The sequence below is a fragment of the Pleurodeles waltl genome, chromosome 7, assembly GCF_031143425.1.
Source record: "Pleurodeles waltl isolate 20211129_DDA chromosome 7, aPleWal1.hap1.20221129, whole genome shotgun sequence".
Classification (NCBI taxonomy): domain Eukaryota; kingdom Metazoa; phylum Chordata; class Amphibia; order Caudata; family Salamandridae; genus Pleurodeles; species Pleurodeles waltl.
The window spans coordinates 470,057,867-470,080,917 of NC_090446.1; the positions used below are offsets into that span (position 1 = coordinate 470,057,867).

General features: G+C 43.0%; 1 protein-coding gene across 1 annotated transcript in view; it reads right to left on the reverse strand.

Annotated features, from left to right (window-relative positions):
- Positions 1–23,051, reverse strand: part of PPP4C (protein phosphatase 4 catalytic subunit) — a 207,757-nt gene that overhangs the window by 179,054 nt on the left and 5,652 nt on the right. The window contains exon 2 of the mRNA XM_069244070.1: positions 8,099–8,222. Coding sequence (XP_069100171.1) covers positions 8,099–8,196 — 98 coding nt within the window. The 5' untranslated portion in view covers positions 8,197–8,222. The remainder of the gene's footprint in view (positions 1–8,098; positions 8,223–23,051) is intronic.

The window sequence follows — 23,051 nt, forward strand, 5'->3', positions numbered from 1 at the left end:
AATGAAAACCCACTGCAAGGTGCAGCTCATTTATTGGCTCTGGGTACCTAGGGTTCTTGATGAACCTACAAGCCCTATATATCCCCACAACCAGAAGAGTCCAGCAGACGTAACAGTATATTGCTTTCCAAAAATCTGACATTGCAGGAAAAAGTTAGAGTAAAACGTGGAGAAAATGGCTGGTTTTTTTCACCTCAATTTCAATATTATTTTTAGTTCAGTTGTTATTTTCTGCAGGAAACCCTTGTAGGATCTACACAAATTACCCATTGCTGAATTCAGAATTTTGTCTACTTTAAAAAAATGTTTAGGTTTCTGGGATCCAGCATTGGTTTCACATCCATTTCTGTCACGGACTGGAAGGAGGCTGAAAGCACACAAAAAAAAAAAAAAAGTAAAAATTGGGTATGTCCCAGTAAAAAGCCAAAATTGTGTTGAAAAATTGGGTTTTCTGATTCAAGTCTGCCTGTTCCTGAAAGCTTGTGATTTTAGCACTGCAAACCCTTTGTTGTCATTTTCGGGGGAAAAAACACAAGCCTTCTTTCTTCTGCAGCCCTTTTTTCCCCCATTTAAAAAAAAAAAAAAAAAAATTTCATTGTATTTTGGCTAATTTCTTGGCCTCCTTCAGGGGAACCCACAAAGTCTGGGTACCTCTAGAATCCCTAGGATGTTGGGAAAAAAGGACGCAAATTTGGCGTGGGTAGCTTATGAGGACAAAAAGTTATGAGGGTTTAAGCTAGAACTATTCCAAATAGGCAAAAAAAGGCCTGGCACAGGAGGGGGGGGGAAGAGGCCTGGCACAGGAGGGGGTAAAGTAGGTTGTCAGGGTGTCCCTAATCATACATTTTAATTAAAGGCAGCATTGATCTAAGCTGCAAATTTTGTGAGGCAACCATACAGCAGGTTTTTTTGCAAGTCATGGTGTAATTTCTGTGAATGCACAACAATAGAGCATGCATGCTTTTGTTGACATGAGCATGATTGGATTGTGCTCAGAATTACAGTAACCTAATGTGCATCTCTGTGCTTACAGACTATCTGCAGGCACACGTGCGACTCTCCTGCAAATTAGAATTCCACTTTTTAGCCTAACCAAGCGTAACACACACAATTTATGAGAAGAGTGTGCTGGTCTAATTTTTTTTAGGCTGCCCTCCCCCCTTTTCCTACTTCTGCAATTTCATAACTTCCAGTTAGGAAATACAATTGAGAACACCTTAAAAATTCACCTAAAAAACAAAGGCTACAAGGACGTTACCGTTAGGTTCTAAATTTACTCGCACAAAACCAGAGAAATTCAGCAGTTATAGTTAGTTGTTTCAAGTTGTTTCTTGAACTCTCGCCATGCACTGCTAATTACCCCACAAATTACAGCACTCATGACATCTTTGACAACATCATTGATAATGTCACTGAAACATCTGCAGTAAAATTATTGATCAGGTAACTGTGCATGGCAGGAGCACAAGTTATAGTTATCTTGGGCCGCGAGTTATATTTACTTGAAATAACTAACTATAACTGCTGAATTTCTCTGGTTTTGCGCAAGTAAATTCAGAACCTAACTATAATGTCCATGCAACCTTTGGTTTTTTAAGTGAAAATGTATATTACCTAATGGCGGTCACCAGTAGGTTTCCATACCAAAAGCCTTTTTTGACTTGCCTATATCTTTGACGCCGTTTGACAAACCTTCATGAAATTTTCACCAAAAAAAATGTCAAGTTGAGTCTTGTTGTGCATGGGAAGCTTCGGCACTATTTGTAAAGCAGGGTCCGAAAAAAAAAAAAAAAGGAGGCGGGCAACAAAAAAAGTGCTTTCCCATGGTAATTCTCATAGATGCCTGCAGCCCGAACTGCTGGACGGATTTACACCAGTTTTTGGCAGAAAGGTAGCTTTTGGTCCACAAATCACCCTTTGTTATTTGGGGTAAATCCATTCAGTAGTTTTTTTTTTTTTTTTTTTAGATATTAAAGGAAATCAGAATTTGTTTATCTAGAAGCACTTGGGAACAGTTCCGATCTTGTGCGGATATATCATTGGCTGTCAACACTTCAACCAGGAAGTGTTGTAAGCCATTTTGAAGCAGAGTCCCCACAAAAAAAAAAAAAAAAAGTTAAACACCTGTGCCCTAAGGTAACTATAATGCACTCCCGTGCCATGCACTGCTAAGTACCCCAGATATTCATCACTCATTACATCTTCTTCGATATCACTGATAATATCACTGTAATTGCAGTAAAATTATTGATGAGAAAACAGCATGGTGGGGGTGTCAATTTCAGTTACCTGAAGGCGCAAGTTATAGTTACTTGAAATAACTCCAACTATGTAAAGAAATGGCTCCCTGTTGCAGTTACCCCCCACTTTTTGCCTGATACTGATGCTGACTTGACTGAGAAGTGTGCTGGGACCCTGCTAACCAGGCCCCAGCACCAGTGTTCTTTCACCTAAAATGTACTTTTGATTCCACAATTGGCACACCCTGGCATCCAGGTAAGTCCCTTGTAACTGGTACCCCTGGTACCAAGGGCCCTGATGCCAGGGAAGGTCTCTAAGGGCTGCAGCATATCTTATGCCACCCTGGGGACCCCTCACTCAGCAAAGACACACTGCTTGCCAGCTTGTGTGTGCTGATGAGAACAAAACGAGTAAGTCGACATGGCACTCCCCTCAGGGTGCCATGCCAACCTCACACTGCCTATGCAGTATAGATAAGTCACCCCCCTAGTAGGCCTTACAGCCCTAAGGCAGGGTGCACTATACCATAGGTGAGGGCACCAGTGCATGAGCACTATGCCCCTACAGTGTCTAAGCAAAACCTTAGACATTGTAAGTGCAGGGTAGCCATAAGAGTATATGGTCTGGGAGTCTGTCAAAAACGAACTCCACAGCTCCATAATGGATACACTGAATACTGGGAAGTTTGGTATCAAACTTCTCAGACTAATAAACCCACACTGATGCCAGTGTTGGATTTATTAAAAAATGCACACAGAGGGCATCTTAGACATACCCCCTGTATTTTACCCAATAGTTCAGTGCAGGACTGACTGGTCTGTGCCAGCCTGCTGCTGAGAGACGAGTGTCTGACCTCATGCGGTGAGAGCCTTTGTGCTCTCTGAGGACAGAAACAAAGCCTGCTCTGGGTGGATGTGCTTCACACCTCCCCCCTGCAGGAACTGTAACACCTAGCAGTGAGCTTCAAAGGCTCAAGCTTCGTGTTACAATGCCCCAGGGCACTCCAGCTAGTGGAGATGCCCGCCCCCTGGACACAGCCCCCACTTTTGGCGGCAAGTCCAGGAGAAAATAATGAGAAAAACAAGGAGGAGTCACTGGCCAGTCAGGACAGCCCCTAAGGTGTCCTGAGCTGAAGTGACTCCAACTTTTAGAAATCCTCCATCTTGCAGATGGAGGATTCCCCCAATAGGATTAGGGATGTGACTCCCTCCCCTTGGGAGGAGGCACAAAGAGGGTGTACTCACCCTCAGGGCTAGTAGCCATTGGCTACTAACCCCCCAGACCTAAACACGCCCTTAAATTTAGTATTTAAGGGTTTCCCTGAACCTAAGAATTTAGATTCCTGCAACTTACCAAAGAAGAAGACTGCTGAGCTGAAAACCCCTGCAGAAGAAGAAAGAAGACACCAACTGCTTTGGCCCCAGTCCTACCGGCCTGTCTCCTGCCTTCTAAAGAACCCTGCTCCAGCGACGCTTTCTCCAGGACCAGCGACCTCTGAATCCTCAGAGGACTGCCCTGCTTCCAAGAGACCAAGAAACTCCTGAGGACAGCGGCACTGCTCCAAAAGAACTGCGACTTTGTTTCAAGGAGCAGATTTAAAGACCCCTGCAACTCCCCGCAAGAAGCGTGAGACTTGCAACACTGCACCCGGCGACCCCGACTCGACTGGTGGAGAACCAACACCTCAGGGAGGACCCTCTGGCGACTCCAAGTCCGTGAGTAACCAAAGTTGTCCCCCCTGAGCACGCACAGCGACGCCTGCAGAGGGAATCCCGAGGCTCCCCCTGACCGCGACTGCCTGAACTCCATTTCCCGACGGCTGGAAAAGACCCTGCACCCGCAGCCCCCAGCACCTAAAGGAACGGAACTCCTGTGCAGGAGTGACCCCCAGGAAGCCCTCTCCCTTGCCCAGGTGGTGGCTACCCCGAGGAGCCCCCCCCCTTGCCTGCCTGCCACGCTGAAGAGATCCCTTGATCTCTCATTGATTTCCATTGAAAACCCAACGCTTCTTTCTACACTGCACCCGGCCGCCCCAGTGCCGCTGAGGGTGTACTTTTTGTGTGGACTTGTGTCCCCCCCCCCGGTGCCCTACAAAACCCCCCCTGGTCTGCCCTTCGAAGACGCGGGTACTTACCTGCTGGCAGACCGGAACCGGGGCACCCCCTTCTCTCCATTGAAGCCTATGCGTTTTGGGCACCTCTATGACCTCTGCACCTGACCGGCCCGGAGCTGAGCTGCTGGTGTGGTAACTTTGGGGTTGCTCTGAACCCCCAACGGTGGGCTACCTTGGACCCAAACCTGAGACTTGTAAGTGATTTACTTACCTGACAAAAACTTACCTCCCCAGGAACTGTGAAAATTGCACTAAGTGTCCACTTTTAAAACAGCTTATTGTGTTTTATGTAAAAAGTATACATGCTAATGTAATGATTCAAAGTTCCTAAAGTACTTACCTGCAATACCTTTCAAATGAGATATTACATGTAGAAATTGAACCTGTGGTTCTTAAAATAAACTAAGAAAATATATTTTTCTATAACAAAACCTATTGGCTTGGATTTGTCTCTGAGTGTGTGTTCCTCATTTATTGCCTGTGTGTATGTACAACAAATGCTTAACACTACTCCTTTGATAAGCCTACTGCTCGACCACACTACCACAAAATAGAGCATTAGTATTCTCTTTTTGCCACTATCTTACCTCTAAGGGGAACCCTTGGACTCTGCATACTATTCCTTACTTTGAAATAGTGCATACAGAGACAACTTCCTACAAACTATAACAGCTGAATTTCTATGGTTAATAAGTTCAAAATGTGAGCTAAACTATAATGTCCGTATAACCTTTGTTTTCCTAAGTGTGTATATCAGAACAATTTTGAAAGATCTGGTCTGTTTTTATCTACGGAGGATGGATCTGCATTTGGGCAATGATAGCCATCGCCTCTATTTGACGTGATGGATAATAGCTTTATTTTAGAACAGGAGTATTTCGGAGTCCTAGTATGCAGATGAGAATATGCAACGTCTAGGACTACCTCCGACGATCCTTTGACACAAATCAAAAGGATTTCTAGTGCGAATGCCTCACAGACTGTGATGCTCGTACAAAATTGTACACTTATGTCATGCCCTAAATATCAATGACCAAAAAAAAAAAAAAAAAAAGTTGTTAACTCCCCCGCTGAGTATACTAAGAACAGAAAATTATGTATACTCCTTTTATTTGATATGTAATCTCCAGAACGGCTGTTGGCATCACTATAATTTAAAGAATACTGCAAAGATGGGAGAAAAATTGTGCTATGTATGTATTTTTGTTATTAAATGGTTAGGTGTTAATTTGAACCATAATAGTCTAATAAATAGGTATTCAATAACAATAATGATTTATTATTGAGCAACAGGCTTCAAACTCATCAAGTCCAGCACTGCACAGCAATGCTAAGCCACGAGTTGCATGAGAAGCCAGGTCTGAGGTATCAACCCCAGCGTTGATCAGTTGGTTGGAAACCAGCAGTCATTAATGAAGTCCTGAACATTTGGCTTATCCTTCCTCTTCAATCTTTCAGAAAAACACTTATGTCAATCGTGAGTGATAGGCCAATAACTGTGCAGATTGACAGACAGGGGATTGAAATAAATATATGTAAAAATCCTAATTACGCTTAAACAAATGCAGTTGTACAGCTGCTTAAGCTGTCCTACAACGCAAATGTTTTCATTGTACTGTAAATGGCTGAAATCCATTAGACATTCAAACACGAGTAAAGCTAAGACAGATAATTGTGGAAATATACCCACTTCAGCTTCATTTTTTACACTAAGGACCAACTAAATATGGAAAATACAGACAAATCTCAAAAATACCATAAAAACCTTAAAACCGGGAGCACCAATACTATAACTTATTTTTGGACACCAGGCAATAACCAGAAATTGTTCTATTTTCGTGGAGCGCAGTAAAGGACTCCCTGCAGTGATTACTTGCGAAGCTCTGACACCATCCCAGTACTGGACCGCACGGAATGGAACAGCATGACTAAGTTGTCATGGCAGACGCGAGGGCCCACTTAGTGGAACAGCAGAAGGTGTTGCACGGGAGGACTGAGGTGCAGTGACATATGTGGATCAGAGTGCTAGGACATTGGGGATGCTGAAGCACTGGATTGCAGTGCCTTGAAAGAGCTGTATAAACAAAGCATGGGGATGTGAGGACTATTCTGAAATGCTGAGCCGCCATTCATCAGTACTTAAGGCAATTTTCATTTCTAGCACAGACCTCTGGATAAGCAGACTACAAAAATCGCTCATTAACTGGAGCAGATGACAACTCGGCAGATCCCATCAGGGACCCGCCTGCAGCACTAGCACACAAAGGATCATGTTTCGGCTCCATCTGCCAAAACTTCCCACATAATAGGCATGGGACGGCACAAGCACAATTATTACCACCAAGGGCACACATCATACAACCCACTCTGCAGAGCTGCACCTCCTATCTCAGCGAGAAACCTCCAAGACAGCAGCATCACCAGAGCTATGCTTAGACAGCAAATTTTCAAAAAAATGGAGCGAACACCAAACACTCATGCTTGAGTTGCACTCAGACTGCAAGGGGGCGGAAGGAGAAGGAGAAGGAGAGAGAGAGAGAAACAATGCAGAGATAGGCTCTCACTATAAAGGCCATTAAAATTTACACCAGCGGTCACTGGCCTTGATGGAGAGCGAAGAGCTGTGGTTAACAACAATTAAAACACAGCAGTCGCACACTTACAAATTGGAAACCCGGATCACATCCAAGACTCCATGGATCACTGCTGACTACAAACACCGAGTATGTCACTTTTACTTTTAAGTTGCTTTCAAATCACTATGATTTGAAACACCATGTTGATATTTACTCCAACTATGTGTTGTGTATAGCTTGTATTGCTTTCCCGCTTCTGACATTTAACGGCCCCATTCACACTTGACACTGCTAAGTGAAAACTCACAAATGGCTAGCTCTGCCTCTGGGCACATTTCTTGGATTTTTTTCCAAGGTCCTTTCTCGAGGTGTACCTGCTATCTGAGTTTTGGTTTCTGTAATGTGTACGCTCACTTGAAGCATTTATTAAGAAACCTATTAAATGTTCTGAAAATTTGTGTGGATTGGCATGAGAGGCTCATAACTAATGCAAGAGAGCTTCTGCTGCCACTTTGCATAGCGATATCGCACTTTGCACAAGTTTGTTATACAAAACAGACTTTACATGGGCATACAGTTATTAATTGTTATCTTTGGCACCACAAAAAGGCAGAATCATCTTTTTATTTGACATGACACGAAACGTGTGAAGAAAAAAAATAAAATAAATCGTAAGTGTCCTAGAATGCAAACATCGAGAAAAAGTTAATATATCCTAAAATATGGAATGTGTCATAATTTACTAATTACAAGCATTATGATACTATATACATTTGATACTGAAACCGTTGGGGATCTCAGACGTTGCAGAGCAAGAAACGCTGAGCCCCCCCGCACCCCCCCCCCTTCCCCCCCCCCCCCAAAAACACAATCACCCACCCTAATCCTGTTAAAGGTTGCAAGCCACAACCGGCTCGTGCTCACAGGTATTACCCACCTCCATCTGACAAAGCTAATGATCCATCCAAGTTTTCATCACCTATCTGCCTGGAAGCAAGCAACTCCTGCTAGCTATCATTTGCTAACATTACCTCACCCCTTTGGCACAGACCAGACAGTACTTAATCTGCCTTCTCCTTAACTTCCAAGCCTTAGCCCGCATCCCACAGCAATCATACTGCTAGACTTTGAAGTATCTCATACTGAAAGTGAGCCAACTACTACCCACCTGGCCTTGGCACACAGTGCCTTGACTTCGCTCTCCTTGATGAGCTCGCAGCGTCTCAATTGTTCTATTTGTCGGTCCAAATCACTGATATCAGCCATTCTCCCTCAGCCGGCAGACAGCACCACTGGAAAGAAGAGAGAAAAAAAACGTGTACGTAATAGAGAAGGCACAAATGCTAAGTGGTGCCTTTTACGACTCGACTCAAACGTCCTTGTTAAGCACTGCTCGGCGCAGAGTGGCTGGGGAATCAGTAACCGTCTCCCACTCTCCCTCATATAGATAGATCTCTCCCAAGACACTATGATCTCATTAAAAAAGGAAAATAAGTTTTGCCTATCACAAAAAGAACATTACTCGTTTACACAATGGCAAGCAGAAGGACAGGGCTAGGGGCCTAAGACGAACACCGATTACATTTTGGCTTTGAAAATCTAGATGCTCAAGGCCGCTAGTATTTTAGGGTGCCTAACCATTTTTTTTTTTTTATGTTTAGTACTCAAATTAAGCTCATGTGCATTTTAAACTTCACACAGTGTCTCACCATGTTCCCAAATAAACAAGGAGCAGAGGCGCCACTCATACACGTTTTATAAACGAGCACTGGGATGCCATTGCGGTCACAAAGTTTGTGCGGATTAAAAACCGAGTACAGTGAAATTGACTCAGTTTTACAACTTAAGAAAACAAGCATTTGCAATGCAATGGGTCTCGTGTTTGTCTGAGTTAGAGCTGTTAACCTTTTAAATTCCTAACTGGATATTTCTTGCCACTTAAATTGAAAATTAAAAGTAAAACTGTTGACATAAACGAGCTGATTCAAAGCGCCATGAGCGCAAATGAGACACACAAAAGGAAAAAAGTTTGGTTGCAGTCAAATGTATCAGCAAATGTCCAATTATCCATGTAACAGGGTCGATGGCAGTAATCAAATCGCCCCAAGAAGGGACAATCGATGCATTTACCAAGGATGGCAAGCCCACGAATGAGTGATAGCGATGGGTGTGGTTAAAGGCCCACAAGTGCTTGACCTATAAAAAAAAAAAAAAAAAAACACAGAACAGCTAGAGCAACTGCTAAAAAATGCCTCAGATTTACATTTCACACAGTGACTTACTCAAGGGAATTAAGCGAAGGAGCAATTATATGGATAAAATAAGAAACGTTAACTGAGTTTGCATCTTTACTAACAGCAAATGAATCAACCTATGACAGGGAGATAGGTTTTGTGAGGTAGGATAAGCAAAGATTATCCTGTCACTCTCGCCCATTAAATATGCCACTGTTGTCGAAAATCTGAATGTCTTGAACTAAATTGAATACTACTACTGACAACACCACCACCACACAAGGACACACCTTTTGTTCCCAGGTCTGTTGGGAGAGAGAAGGGGAATTAGGAGAGATTAAAGAGATGAATCACTGGAGATGTTTGCATATATACCATAAAGTAGAAGTATAAATGCAGTTTCTAAAACACCAATAAAAGTAACATGTTTACAAAAATGATAGTGTGCAAACTGCACAACCACTTGCTATTCACCTGCCCAACCACAAAACACTCCACAATCTTTTAACTGCCCACCACTGCCGCCTTCACTGTGGCTGTCCTGCTGCTAGCATCTGTTTGTGAGTGCATGACCCATTCCAGCATTGTTTGTCGTTTTTGCCTACTACTAAAACAGAGTCAGTTTTAAATGCGTCAGCCTAAATAGCCAGTAATGTATTAGGACATACATAACGCCGGGAACCGCCTGAACACTGGTCTTGGACCAAATATCCCATCCAACTCTTAATAATTAAAAAAACCACTGGCCACACCAATAAGCCTTGCAGCCTCAGTGAGCAGCCACATATTCGAGCCCTGGGCCTGAAGCAAGTTTCCTGCATCCCTTTTAGAAGGTTCTGTATCCAAGCCACTGAAGTAGGCCATCATCTCCCATCTATTGACGACAACTGTGCAAAGAATTACTCTGATCAATAATGTCCCCTGTCCAACCCGTCAATTCTCTACAAAAATCCTAGAAAGGCACACTGAGAATCTCTCACCTTCAAAAGGGTACAGAGTCTATGAATGCCATCACTTCCATTCAAGAAACATGTGAGTTCTGTTCAACTTCTCATTCGTATCACAAACATCAATATGCAGCCATCAGTGCTCTAAGGGATCATGCAGAACCCCACCCACAACCCACCTGTAGAGCAATCAACATCTCTGGTAACAACCAAATGTAGCAGCAATTGAAACATCAGGCGGCTAGTTTCAAGTTTAAAACTTGAAATACAGGCAGCTAGGTTGTGCTTGAATCAGAAAAAGTATGACCACAGAAAAAAAATAATGAGTCTTCAAAACACGTCACTGACTAATGGTGGACAAGGAGAATCAAGTTTCAACATTTGTGTCATCAACACTTAGCACTCCACATATTACAAAAGACTAAATCAGAGGCTGATCTTTAGGAATGCAAGGACCAAAAATGCAGAAGGTCTTTAACGAGACCTTGAGGGCAGATCCCAAATACTAGTTTGTTAGGAATCTCTAGGATTCAGACTGGATGAAATTGTCAACTACGAGGCAGTAATATGGAATAGGCTCAAAGCCTCACATTCAGCTACATTCTTAATATAGTATTATCTTTGTCATTCAATTGGACAAGCAGAGGTCTAAAAGTAGCTGCAAGAAAATAAGCAGATATTCAAATAGGTTGGCAAGAGGACTACTGCTACAAGGCTGGGTTCTATTAAAACTGGATCTTCAGGTCGAATGCAACTGAGATTTTTACAGTTGGTCAGCCTTCTGGACATCTGGCAGCCTGGGGCTAGAGGAGGCTCAAGCAGCTAGACCCTAGTTAGATAGGATTCCAGACTTCAAAATTGGGAAAGATAAGGAAATGCCAACTTACTTTTATTGAAATGCCATGGCAAAGTTTAGAGGTGAACACTTCTCTTCAGAAGTCGTCTTGAAAAGGCTGCCCCAGCATCAGAACAACACGATCCCAGGCTTCTAGTTCTGGAACCGATGCTTTATGATGCCAAAAAAGAATGAAAACACACAGCTAAGCTAAAGCAGGCCTTCAATCAAGCCTTAGTGGCAATCACTCAGGTTAGGAACAGCTGTTCACATCCTCTAAAAGAGAATGTTAACATTGGTTAATTGAGTGCTGTTCGAACAAAAAAAGCTATGATTGACTTTTTTTGTGTGCTTTTCTGGACAGCCCTTATTTCTCGAGGAGACTGATAAACATATAAGCCAGCTGAAAGTGCTCGGTGTGTTTTAGTTTAGGTCACCAGCAGAGATGGCAGGAGAAAGAAGTAACACTGCAGGAGTGGCAATAAGTTTAACCAATGTCATTTTCTTAGTTTATCTAGGAAAAGGGAGAGTTGTCGCAATTCAAAGTAAACATCCACAGTGGAGATTTTAAGTATGAAGTATATTTCCCTTTTCTGATAGACTCAGAGTAAAGCAGAAAAATAGGGCAAGAACAGAGAAGGCAGCATACAAACCATATAGATAACATGGAGGATTAATCAGATAAGGCTGGAAAGTCAATCAAGGATAACAAGGGCCAACAATAAAAATGGGTAGAGCACTTTGAAGAACTGCTGACCTAGCCCATGCCACAGTCTCCACCAAACACACAAGGAGCTGACAAGGACTTGCCAATCAGCTACAGCAGACCAACCAAGGAAGAAATACGGCAAGCCATCAAGCATCTGAGAAACAGGAAGGCTGCAGAACAGGATAACATTCTGGCAGAGGTAGTGAAGGCAGACATTGAAACATCAGTATTCATGCCCTACCCCATGTTTGGAAGAATCTGGGAAGAGGAAAAGCTGCTGTCAGACTTGAAGGAGGGACATCTCATCAAGATGCCCAAGAAAGGGGACCTGTGTAACTGTGCAAAGTACAGAGAGAAATCTTCTATCGATGCCAGGCAAAGGGTTCAACAGAGTCAACCTGAACAGAATGAAGGAACAAGTCGACAGTATAAAGATCAGTAACCTGGCTTCTGCCAGAATAGATCATGTGCAGACCAGATTGCCACACTGCACACCATCACTGAGCAGTCGATGGAATGGAACTCCCCCCCTCTCTATGTCAACTTGAGACTATGAGAAGGCATTCAGCAGCATGGACAGAAGACCCTTTGTAAAAAAAAAAAAAAACCTCCATTACAGTGTGTAGGTAAACTCTTAAGAATCACCAAGAACTCCCACTCAAGGAAGCCTTCCAAGTGAGAACCAAAGTCCATGAGGGGTTGTTTGCTCTCGCCTTTTATCTTCCTGCTGGTCGTAGACTGGATAAAGAAGACATCCACAGCAAGGAAAAGAAATAGGATCCAGTGGACACCTTGGACATCACTAGACAACCTGGCCTTTGCAGACAACCTGGCCCTCCTCTCCCATACCCAACTGCAGATGCAAGAGCAGACACACAAGGCTGCAGCCACATCAGCACAACTAGGCCTCAGCATTCACAGGGGAAAAACCAAGACCCTGAAGGCTAACACGGCCAGCACAACTACAGTCACTCTTGCAGGCAATGCACTGGAATAGGCATAGGCCTTCATCTACCTGGGAAGTGAAAAACAGACAAGTAGGGCAGCAGAGATGCCAGCTTCAAAGCAAGAATCAGCAAAGCAACGACTGTCTTCATTCAGCTAATGGGATCTGGAGCTCCAAGTATCCAAGAACAGGCTCTTTAAACACCAATGTAAAAATCAGTCCTTCTGTACAGGGCAGAAGCTTGGAAGAGAAAAGTGAACACCACCTACAAAGTTCAGACATTCATCAGGACAATCCACCAGATACACTGGCCAAACACCATCAGCAACAACAATGGCAGCAGACTTTCTAACTCCCCGAGCATGAAGAAAACATGAAGACACTGGGACCTCTGCAAGCATCACAAGGCAAGCCCTTTCCCGGAACCCTCAAAGAATCAGGAAAAAAGAAAGGCCAAGAAACACCTGGCACGGAGGCCTCAAGGCTGACTGCAAGGGGATGGGAAACACCTAGAGTCACATTAAAAGAAAAGCTCAGGACAGAGGTGGCTGGAAAGTCCTGGTTGATGGCCTATACCCCCAGGAGGGGCAGTAGGCGTAAGTAATCAATCATCACCCAAACTGAATTGAAAGGTGGCCAGGATGTTTAATGGCTTGTCCTGTATGCTGCAACAATTATATTTTCACATAACATATCATAACACACTTCTGCCTTTTCTAAGAACTGTAAATGACAGATGTTGCTATTAGCCAATTTATGGTACTCAATCTACGGATCTCTGGAGGATGGAAAGCTTAGCTGACCTTCTCAGGATTCAGACTCACGTCCTTTGGAAGAACCTGTTAGTGGAGAATGTTCAGCTCAGTGAACCATCCTGTTGACTGATGATAACTTGCTAAATAAAGGAGATAAAGGACCGCCGTCTTCTTGACATTTTCTTGGGAGTCCAGCCCCTTAGCCAGGTACCACCAAATGAAACACTTCCGATTGGAGTATCAAGAAACTGATCCCAGATTCTGAATTTGTTTGACAAAAGCAAAGCAGTAGTCAATTTGTAGTGATTTATCTGGACTTGCTGATCTTACAGCACCCGCTAAGCAATGTGAAACACTCTTGAGGTTCAAGTTAGTTTTGAGGAGCCAGTTCAGATATCTGTAGTTGGAACTACTTGTGTGTGTTTGTGGGGTGCACCATCACTACCATGGATCTAATAGTTAGGCATGAGGTACTGACAAGGCAATGCCAACAGACTATGGTGCACCCCCCCTTGCAACTTAGACACTGTTGTAACATACTGCATGGCAGGCATCAAAGGATAGTAGTGCAGTAACTATGCAATGCTTCAGGTGATGTCTGTGCCCAATACCTTTTCCACTTTGTGATGTTGAATTGCAGTATGCCTGATAGAAAGCGGCAGCACCACAGGATGTCAAAAGTAAAAACATCTGGATAGAAATTTCAATGCACACAATGCTAAGTATTTTCACTTGCAGTGCACACTCATACCATGGTATATATTGTCTGATGGTGCCATGAGTAGCCCCTGACCGCCTGGTCTGTGCGCCTCTCCCCAATGATTCTGCCTAGCACAAGAGTCTGTTGCCTCGCTTCCTGCCATTAGACCTTCTTTGATTCTGTCCCGCTATCAGTGACCACTTGGTAATTACTTTCTTGAATTAAAATTATTACCTATATCATTTGGTACTTATTTTACTTTTGGTTTGACTCGGTTTTGTTTGTTGGTGTCTAGTTACATTCCACTGCCGCCGTTATTTTTCACCCCACTGGTTTCGTGCTCCCAGCGCTGCTGCCTCCCTGAATGCCCCTCCCAGGACTACTGCTGGATGCCGCTGCACAGCTGGGCCAAAGATTAGCCCGTCTGCACCCGTCCACTGTGCAGTTGCGCCAAAAGGTTATCCCATCCACACGTTGAATGCGCCATGCGCCATGCGCCAGGAACCTGGATCTCCCCCCATCTACCAATACTCCAGAAGAGAACTCACCGCCCTCAACGCCCATCCCTCCCAGCAGGTTATGCTGTTACACTTCTCACTTCACATAAGATCCCTGCCAGTTCACCTGCAACAACCACCCTCCAGCGCACTGTAACATTGTCACACTTCCAAACACCACGACCCCTCAGCCAGCTTCAGTGCATCTTGCTCAACATCCACGCAAAAAAAAAAAAAGTCCTAAATCCAACAGCATATAATCATGACAGCAAAGTTCAATAATAAGTAAGGCGAGAAAAAAAAAAAAAAAAAGAGATACAAACTACCTCTTTTGGACATGCTAAGGCCACCAAACACCACCAACATGTTAAACAAAAAGGATATGAACAAGCAATTCAAATATCACTACGTAAGCAACATACATACTCCAAAGCCTACTTGGAACCCAAATGGGACAATGTAAGCATCTTCAAATGACATGGCCTTGATGGACAGCAGGTCCAAATAATGGCAAAGCATGGTAACCAAATGAATGCCAAAGGCAAACCCATTCTCTTGGGCTTTTCTTTGACAAACTGATGCCATGAGGTCATTTAGAAGCAAAAGCTGCCAGTAGTCAGACCTAAAATCTTGATAATATTGACCAGATTAGTATTCTGCAGCAGCTTTACAGTGACATTTACTCTAAATTAATAAATATTTAGTAGGATACAGTACACAAAAACTGAATTCTCTCTAGGCATTTAAATTATATGGGGCAAAGAGGACATCAGGATAACCAAGATTAACACATTAATCGGGATAAAATGCTAACAAAAACTGTATCACCAGCAATTCAAAGTAAAAGTGAGCTTTCGGGAAGGAAAGGCAGGTTAGTCATCAGGGTACACTGCCAGAGGAGATATGTGGATGACTCGTAAATAATTGGTAGATGACACTAAAAACAGCTTATGAATAGGCCAGAGTACACAACGTTTAAACAAATCATTAGGATTCACAAGAATGCATGTCACAGGTGGAAGCGGGTGTAAATTTAGGGATAATCATGATGATGAATGTGTATCCGGGTTACATTAGCTGTTTAATTCCATGGCACTGCTCCTACAGTTTGCATATTGCTATGTCCATTTAACTGTGGCAGCCAGAACGGCAGATTGAGAAAGGGTTACTCAGTAACAAGGCAGAGTATTCAAACAATTACAATCTTAATCTGAACCTCAATATGTCAGGTCAGAGGACAATCACAATGATTGTCCTAGGACTCTACTCCAACTAGCTTCTGTTCCCAAGTTGATTATGTTTAGATTACTTATATAATGCTGTCTCTTCTAAAAAAAAAAAAAAAAAAAAAAAAAAAAAAAAGGAGTTATCCTGGCAACAAAGCTAAAATAAAATAAAAAAAACTGCTATGTAAATGATAGGACAGCATATAACCACATGTTATAATTTTGAGGAAGGGGTGAGAAACAGGTTTGTAGAGCTTTTCGAAATTTGTCTCTTTGCTGAACTGAGCATGCAATTTGTTCCATCTTATCCCCGCAGCAACTGATGTGTTGCCTCCAATCATACAGCACTAGAACCGTGGTATCACCAGAAGAGACTAGGCCGCAGAGCTCTGTAAGGTGAGGATGGTAACGGTGAAAACGTTTTCATATAACAAGCACACTTCCCTATATGTTACATCTCTCTCCCAATCAATACCCTTCACTGACATCAAAAGCCATGGAAAGCACTGTTGCAGCACCGTGGTTCAGTTTTAGATCATATGTAAAATGTGTGATGGGGGCTGTGAAGTTAGCCACAGGGAATGGGTTAGACCTGCTAAACCCTAATTGACAGCATGTGAGATAATAACTGTTGCATCGCCCAACGCTCCCAATGACAAAAAAAAAGGCAATAGAAAGACTAAAAACAACTGTTTCATGAGCTGAAAATGTTACTCTGAGAATCCTTTTGCCATGTACCTCGCCAGGTGCCTTGCTGTCAGATCAAGCAGTAGAAAAAATCTTCCTGAATTCCAGAGTCTTACTATTCCTTTGAAAAGTACTCAATTTAAAAGATATTTTCAATATGAGCACGATATCAATGAAGGTATTAGGCTTAATCAGATGTCTACTTAGGGCGAAGGTGTGATAAAACGAAGAAAAACAATCAGGTGTGTTCAAACATAATTCCAATTGTGTACAAACATTTATCAGGAGGATGCAAGCACAAAATGCCTCCAAGTCACAACACCTGTCCAAAGAAGCAGCTACTCATAGGTCAAGCAAACCAACTTCAATGCAACAGTTTTATAAAATTTCAAAACGATGACCCTTGTGTGAAAGCACAAAACAGGCTTTGTGGGCAAGTAATTCTACCAGGAGGAGATAACCCCTAACATGGCTATTTAACCGTAAAATGCTCAAGTCATCACCCAAGCTCAGGAGTCCTTTTCATCCATTTGCCGGAAGGAAAGAGATCAGAGGCTAGAAGATTTATCTTTAGGCATTTGCACTGTCAAAGGTTTTTCCCAAGTTGCCATACACAGAAATGTACTTAGTATGATTAAAGGGAGTGCAAGTGTCCTCCTATATGGGACAGGCAGAGCATAACCTACCACTAAAACTAACAAAGTTGCAGTAGCCGTTTCAGAAAATGTAATTACACAAGTATTTAAATATAAACAAATCCCAATACAACCCAGTATAGTTGAGTGTTCTGAATGCTCTCTGGTCCATCTCAGAGGAAAGATGTGAGAGTGCCGCTTTTCTCTAACCTGATCCCACAAGGAAACCACCTTGGAATGTCGCAAGAGATTTTGCTCATTAGACTCTACATGCCCAAACACCAACCGTAACCTCCATTTTGAAGTTACGGAATTCTCTTTTTCAACAGATGGGGTAAAATTTATTTAGTGCTCACAGGGGTTGACATTCCTGACAACATGAGAATCAGGGGAAATCAGCCCACATTTATGCTTACACACCAGTTACAAAAAACTCCTGGCATTATGGGTGGATGGACCTAATCAATAATACCCATGAGGTCTGATCAAACCATTAAACAATACAGAATTAGAGAGAAATACAAAATTAATGTGATGGACAAAGTTATATTTAATAACATGGCAATTTAAAAAGAAGAGAAACTGGCGGCTGATGACTGGGGAACCCCGTATGCCTCTTAACAAGTATGCACCCAATATATCATCTACAGTATATCCTCAACTGTCCCAAAAGCCAGGCCTTGGCTAATCCGAAGTAAATGTGCACTGACGTGTCTTCTTTATACTGTACAACTCTGCCGATAAGGACTAGGTACAAGTGACCGCTTTGACCATATTAAAGTAGAAGACAGGAATCTCAAATAGGGGTGGAGTTACAGAACTACATTTTTTCTTTACATGAAAACACGTCCACAGGTTTAAAACAGTTGGTTTACCCACTGTTTAATAAATACGTTTGGTCAACATGTTCTAGTATCAAATTATACCGTCTTGTACTTTTATCATTATTTACCTAACAGAAAAGGGTGAGCAAGGGTACCTAGGTTAACTAGGGTGCGAGTGAATGCATCACCTTCCCAACTCCTCATTGTTCAGGATTAAGCAGGAAGCCTTTAAGAAGCCGGTGGATAGTGCTGCTTCTGTGACGACAGCTTGGTGTCCTGATGGGTGGGTTCACAGAGGCCTCAGGTTTTAATAGCATGCATTTTATCACGTTTTCAAATGTCACTAAAAACACACGCAGAGTGCTTGAGAGAGATAGCTGTATGTGGGATGCAAAAACTAAATGTTTGTGCTTGTGGTGAATCAGTGTCTCGATTCCAAAACAGCAGCCTTTTCTGGTTACACAAGGTCATGATGCACTGCCCTGGAGGTTATTACTCTGGCAGCCAGCAGTGGCAAAGCCAGTTTTGAGTACTGGATAAAAAAAAAAAACCTTTAAGAGATGGTAAATGGGAGATATCTATATATATATATATATATATATATCTATATATATATATATATATATATATATATATATATATATATATATAGATATTTACACACACATACACTCAGAGCAGTTTAACTGCTTTTCTTTTTTTGTCTTGTTTTCTTAACTGCTTTTCTTGTTTTCCCTTCTATTTTGCCTCACTTTTTTCCCCAATCACTGCTACCCTTGGCCATTCGCTCTTGCCTCCCACCTAGCCCCGCCTGCCCGCTTCCCTCACAGGACCTACTTAAAGAACACCACAGCACAGCTGTAGAGCGGGCGTGGCAAAGGCAAGCCAATCTGCACCTGCCTGTGGCACACCCAGCGCCAGAACCCCTGGTCCCCGACCCACCTACAGATATGATGCCACAGCCCTCCGCACCCTGAATACCGGAAGACCCAACGAACACTGCGGCTATGCCACACCACAATCAACAGTAAGACCGTTCTCCTGCACCAGCACGCTGCACAACAGCACACCCAGCTCTCACCACAACATGCCAGACGCAGAGCACCAACTCAACTGCCTACTGCTCAACACACAATGTGCAAGCACTCAGCCGAACTTTCGAACCTCATCACCAGACATCCTCTTCCTCACCAAAACCTGGCTCAACCCAAATTCACCCCAGACACTCCCTCTGCAATCACCGACTGATACAAAAATCACTCAGCAAGACTGCACAAACAAGCTACGAAGAGAAACAGCCACAGTCCACCACCTCGACTGACTACACCACTATCCCTGTGGAACACCTCAACTTTAGGCCCCACACTGATGTCAAAACTACCATCACAAGGCTGTGGAATTCCTATAACACGATGCCCAGGATTTGTTGTTTAGGTCAAGGACAACAAGTTTTCATGTTTATTTTGTCCTTGGGACAAGCACGCCGAACATGCTGCAATACAAGCCCTTTATCTGTCAATTTACAGCACAATTTTATGGAGCAGGGAAGGGAATTTTTGGCAGCAGAGGTAATATTTGTTTCCATATTTTAATGCTGTTCTAACTAGTATTTACAGTTAGTCTTTTCATATTAGGGTGAATGCTTTAAATAAGTGTTGCATGTTTAACAATATGAGGCTTTGTATGATGCTCCCAGAAAGCTCTGATTAAATGCAAATATTTGCAGAAGCTTGAAAATAAAAAAGAGATTGAGGGTTCTTTGCTTTCAAAATAAAATGTGCTAAAAGAAAATGCAACTAGGGGAAAAAAAAAAAACTTTTGCCAAGCTGCTGTGAAATTTTAGGTACCAATTCTTTGAAGCATCATTCGGTAAGATGTATGCTACAATTTCCAAAAACTATTCATAATTGGAAAAAAAAAAAACGCCAGATCTAATTACAGAAAGACACAGAAGTGCACTCAAGGTATATGTCTTTGCATTAGTGAAATTATCATATTTCATGAAATAAGAATTTATAGAAGTAGACCCAGAAAAACAAACAACTATATTTTAGCACAAGCAAATATGCATGTGTAAATTTGCTCAAGTGAAAATCTGTAGAGTGTTTATAAGCTCACTTTCCCTCCAACCACTCACCCCCCGACCATGGAAGAAGGTTTATTACTACCCTTGCCAGGAAACTTTCAGACATGCAAGTTAGTAGGTTTGCACGGACTCAAAAGGGCATTGAAACCCTGAACTATTGCTTACTGCTACCTCTAGCCCCAGTCTGCAGATCTGCGAAAACGTGCCCAATAAGGTAAATTCCTAGTATTCAAGCCCTACTATGGTATTAGCCCTGGCATAATCAGAGAGGCTATTATCAGGGCTCTTACATAATGAGCTCTCATATGTAATGCGATCCCCGCCATAATTTGTCGCTACACTACATAGCACAAAAGTGTAGGAAGTTGGCTCTGTATGCACTATTTCAAAGTAAGGAATAGTATGCACAGAGTCCAAGGGTTCTCCTTAGATGTAAGATAGTGGCAAAAAGAGATAATACTAATGCTCTATTTTGTGGTAGTGTGGTCGAGCAGTAGGCTTATCCAAGGAGTAGTGTTAAGCATTTGTCGTACATACACATAGGCAATAAATGAGGAACACACACTCAGAGACAAATCCAGGCCAATAGGTTTTGTTATAGAAAAATATATTTTCTTAGTTTATTTTAAGAACCACAGGCTCAAATTCTACATGTAATATCTAATTTGAAAGGTATTGCAGGTAAGTACTTTAGGAACTTTGAATCATTACATTAGCATGTATACTTTTTACATAAAACACAATAAGCTGTTAAAAGTGGACACTTAGTGCAATTTTCACAGTTCCTGGGGGAGGTAAGTTTTTGTTAGTTTTGTCAGGTAAGTAAATCACTTACAAGCCTCAGGTTTGGGTACAAGATGGAGGATTTCTAAAAGTCAGAGTCACCTCAGGACACCTTAGGGGCTGTCCTGACTGGCCAGTGACTCCTCCTTGTTATTCTCATTATTTTCTCCGGCCTTGCCGCCAAAAGTGGGGGCCGGGGCAGGAGGGGGCGGGCAACTCCACTAGCTGGAGTGTCCTGCGGGGGTGTGACAAAGGGGTGAGCCTTTGAGGCTCACCGCCAGGTGTTACAGCTCCTGCCTGGGGGAGGTGATAGCATCTCCACCCAGTGCAGGCTTTGTTACTGGCCTCAGAGTGACAAAGGCACTCTCCCCATGGGGCCAGCAACATGTCTCGGTTGTGGCAGGCTGCTGGAACCAGTCAGCCTACACAGATAGTCGGTTAAGGTTTCAGGGGGGCACCTCTAAGGTGCCCTCTGGGGTGTATTTTACAATAAAATGTACACTGGCATCAGTGTGCATTTATTGTGCTGAGAAGTTTGATACCAAACTTCCCAGTTTTCAGTGTAGCCATTATGGTGCTGTGGAGTCCGTGTTTGACAGACTCCCAGACCATATACTCTTATGGCTACCCTGCACTTACAATGTCTAAGGTTTGGCTTAGACACTGTAGGGGCACAGTACTCATGCACTGGTGCCCTCACCTATGGTATAGTGCACCCTGCCTTAGGGCTGTAAGGCCTACTAGAGGGGTGACTTATCTATACTGCATAGGCAGTGTGAGGTTGGCATGGCACCCTGAGGGGAGTGCTATGTCGACTTACTCGTTTTGTTCTCACCAGCACACACAAGCTGGCAAGCAGTGTGTCTGTGCTGAGTGAGGGGTCCCCAGGGTGGCATGAGCTATGCTGCAGCCCTTAGAGACCTTCCCTGGCATCAGGGCCCTTGGTACCAGGGGTACCAGTTACAAGGGACTTACCTGGATGCCAGGGTGTGCCAATTGTGGAATCAAAAGTACAGGTTAGGGAAAGAACACTGGTGCTGGGGCCTGGTTAGCAGGCCTCAGCACACTTTCAATTCAAAACATAGCATCAGCAAAGGCAAAAAGTCAGGGGGTAACCATACCAAGGAGGCATTTCCTTACACATATGTAATGCGATCCCCGCCATAATTTGTCGCTACACTACATAGCACAAAAGTGACACGTAGTCCCCCCAGCCCACCCAAAAAAAGTAGATTTATGAACCAACCTGGACAAGTAGACATTTTATTAAATTCCAAACTCCTGCATCAAAGGCACCCTAGCATACCGACCCCTAGGCCCACGCTCCAGCAACACCATTGCAGACTTAATTGTGCCTCCAGCCCTAGACTCCAAGAACTAAAGCTTCCATGGGGACCTAAACTTCCACAGACAACCCCCCAATGACAACACCGCTGCACACATTCGACAGCAAAAGCGCATTGGACTGACCAAATCTTCCAAGACCCCACGCACACTGCAGAAGACACACGCTGGACCCCATTTTCAACTTGAGCCTCTGCATCAAACACAGCCACATCACAGAACTCACAAGCCAATGAGACCTGCAAACGCCCATGGGTGATTAGCCGTGCTTTATAAATCCTATTTTATATGATTTAATTAATATAAACAGGCATTTCAATTCCTGCAAATCTTAAGTATAGGTAAACAGAACATCCGTCAAAAGAAAAGGCTAAATCAATAGAAAATTAAATGTCCCATTTTCAAACAGCTGTGTCTTTTACAAACATTATCTACCACATTCATGATGAAATATGTCAGCATACAGCCATGAGTTCAAATGAGTCAGTAATTGTCAGAGGACTAACTCATGACTTTAAACCAAACTTCAAACTTTTATGTTTATTAATAAAATTGTATATTTATGAAACCTATGGCGATTGAGTCATCTTGTTAGTTCACTTTTGGTAAACTGAGGTTTCACAACTATGTCTCCAGTGTCCTCACAGGGTTCACAAAGACACACTGAGGGCTACTACGACCTCAGTCTGCCTTGGGTGCCAACATCCAGCAAGCAATATAGCATGCATAGGAGATTGCATTTTAAGCCCATCGATTTTGTGAATCTCCAAATTACTGTAGGCAGATTTGTTGTTCTGTACACACAAGATCCATTTAAGTGTGTAAAAAACATTTTTGCACCAAAGCACATATTCAGTTTCGCTGAAAGGCCACAATTTCAGACCCAAGTAAAACGCAGGCAATTCACCCATTG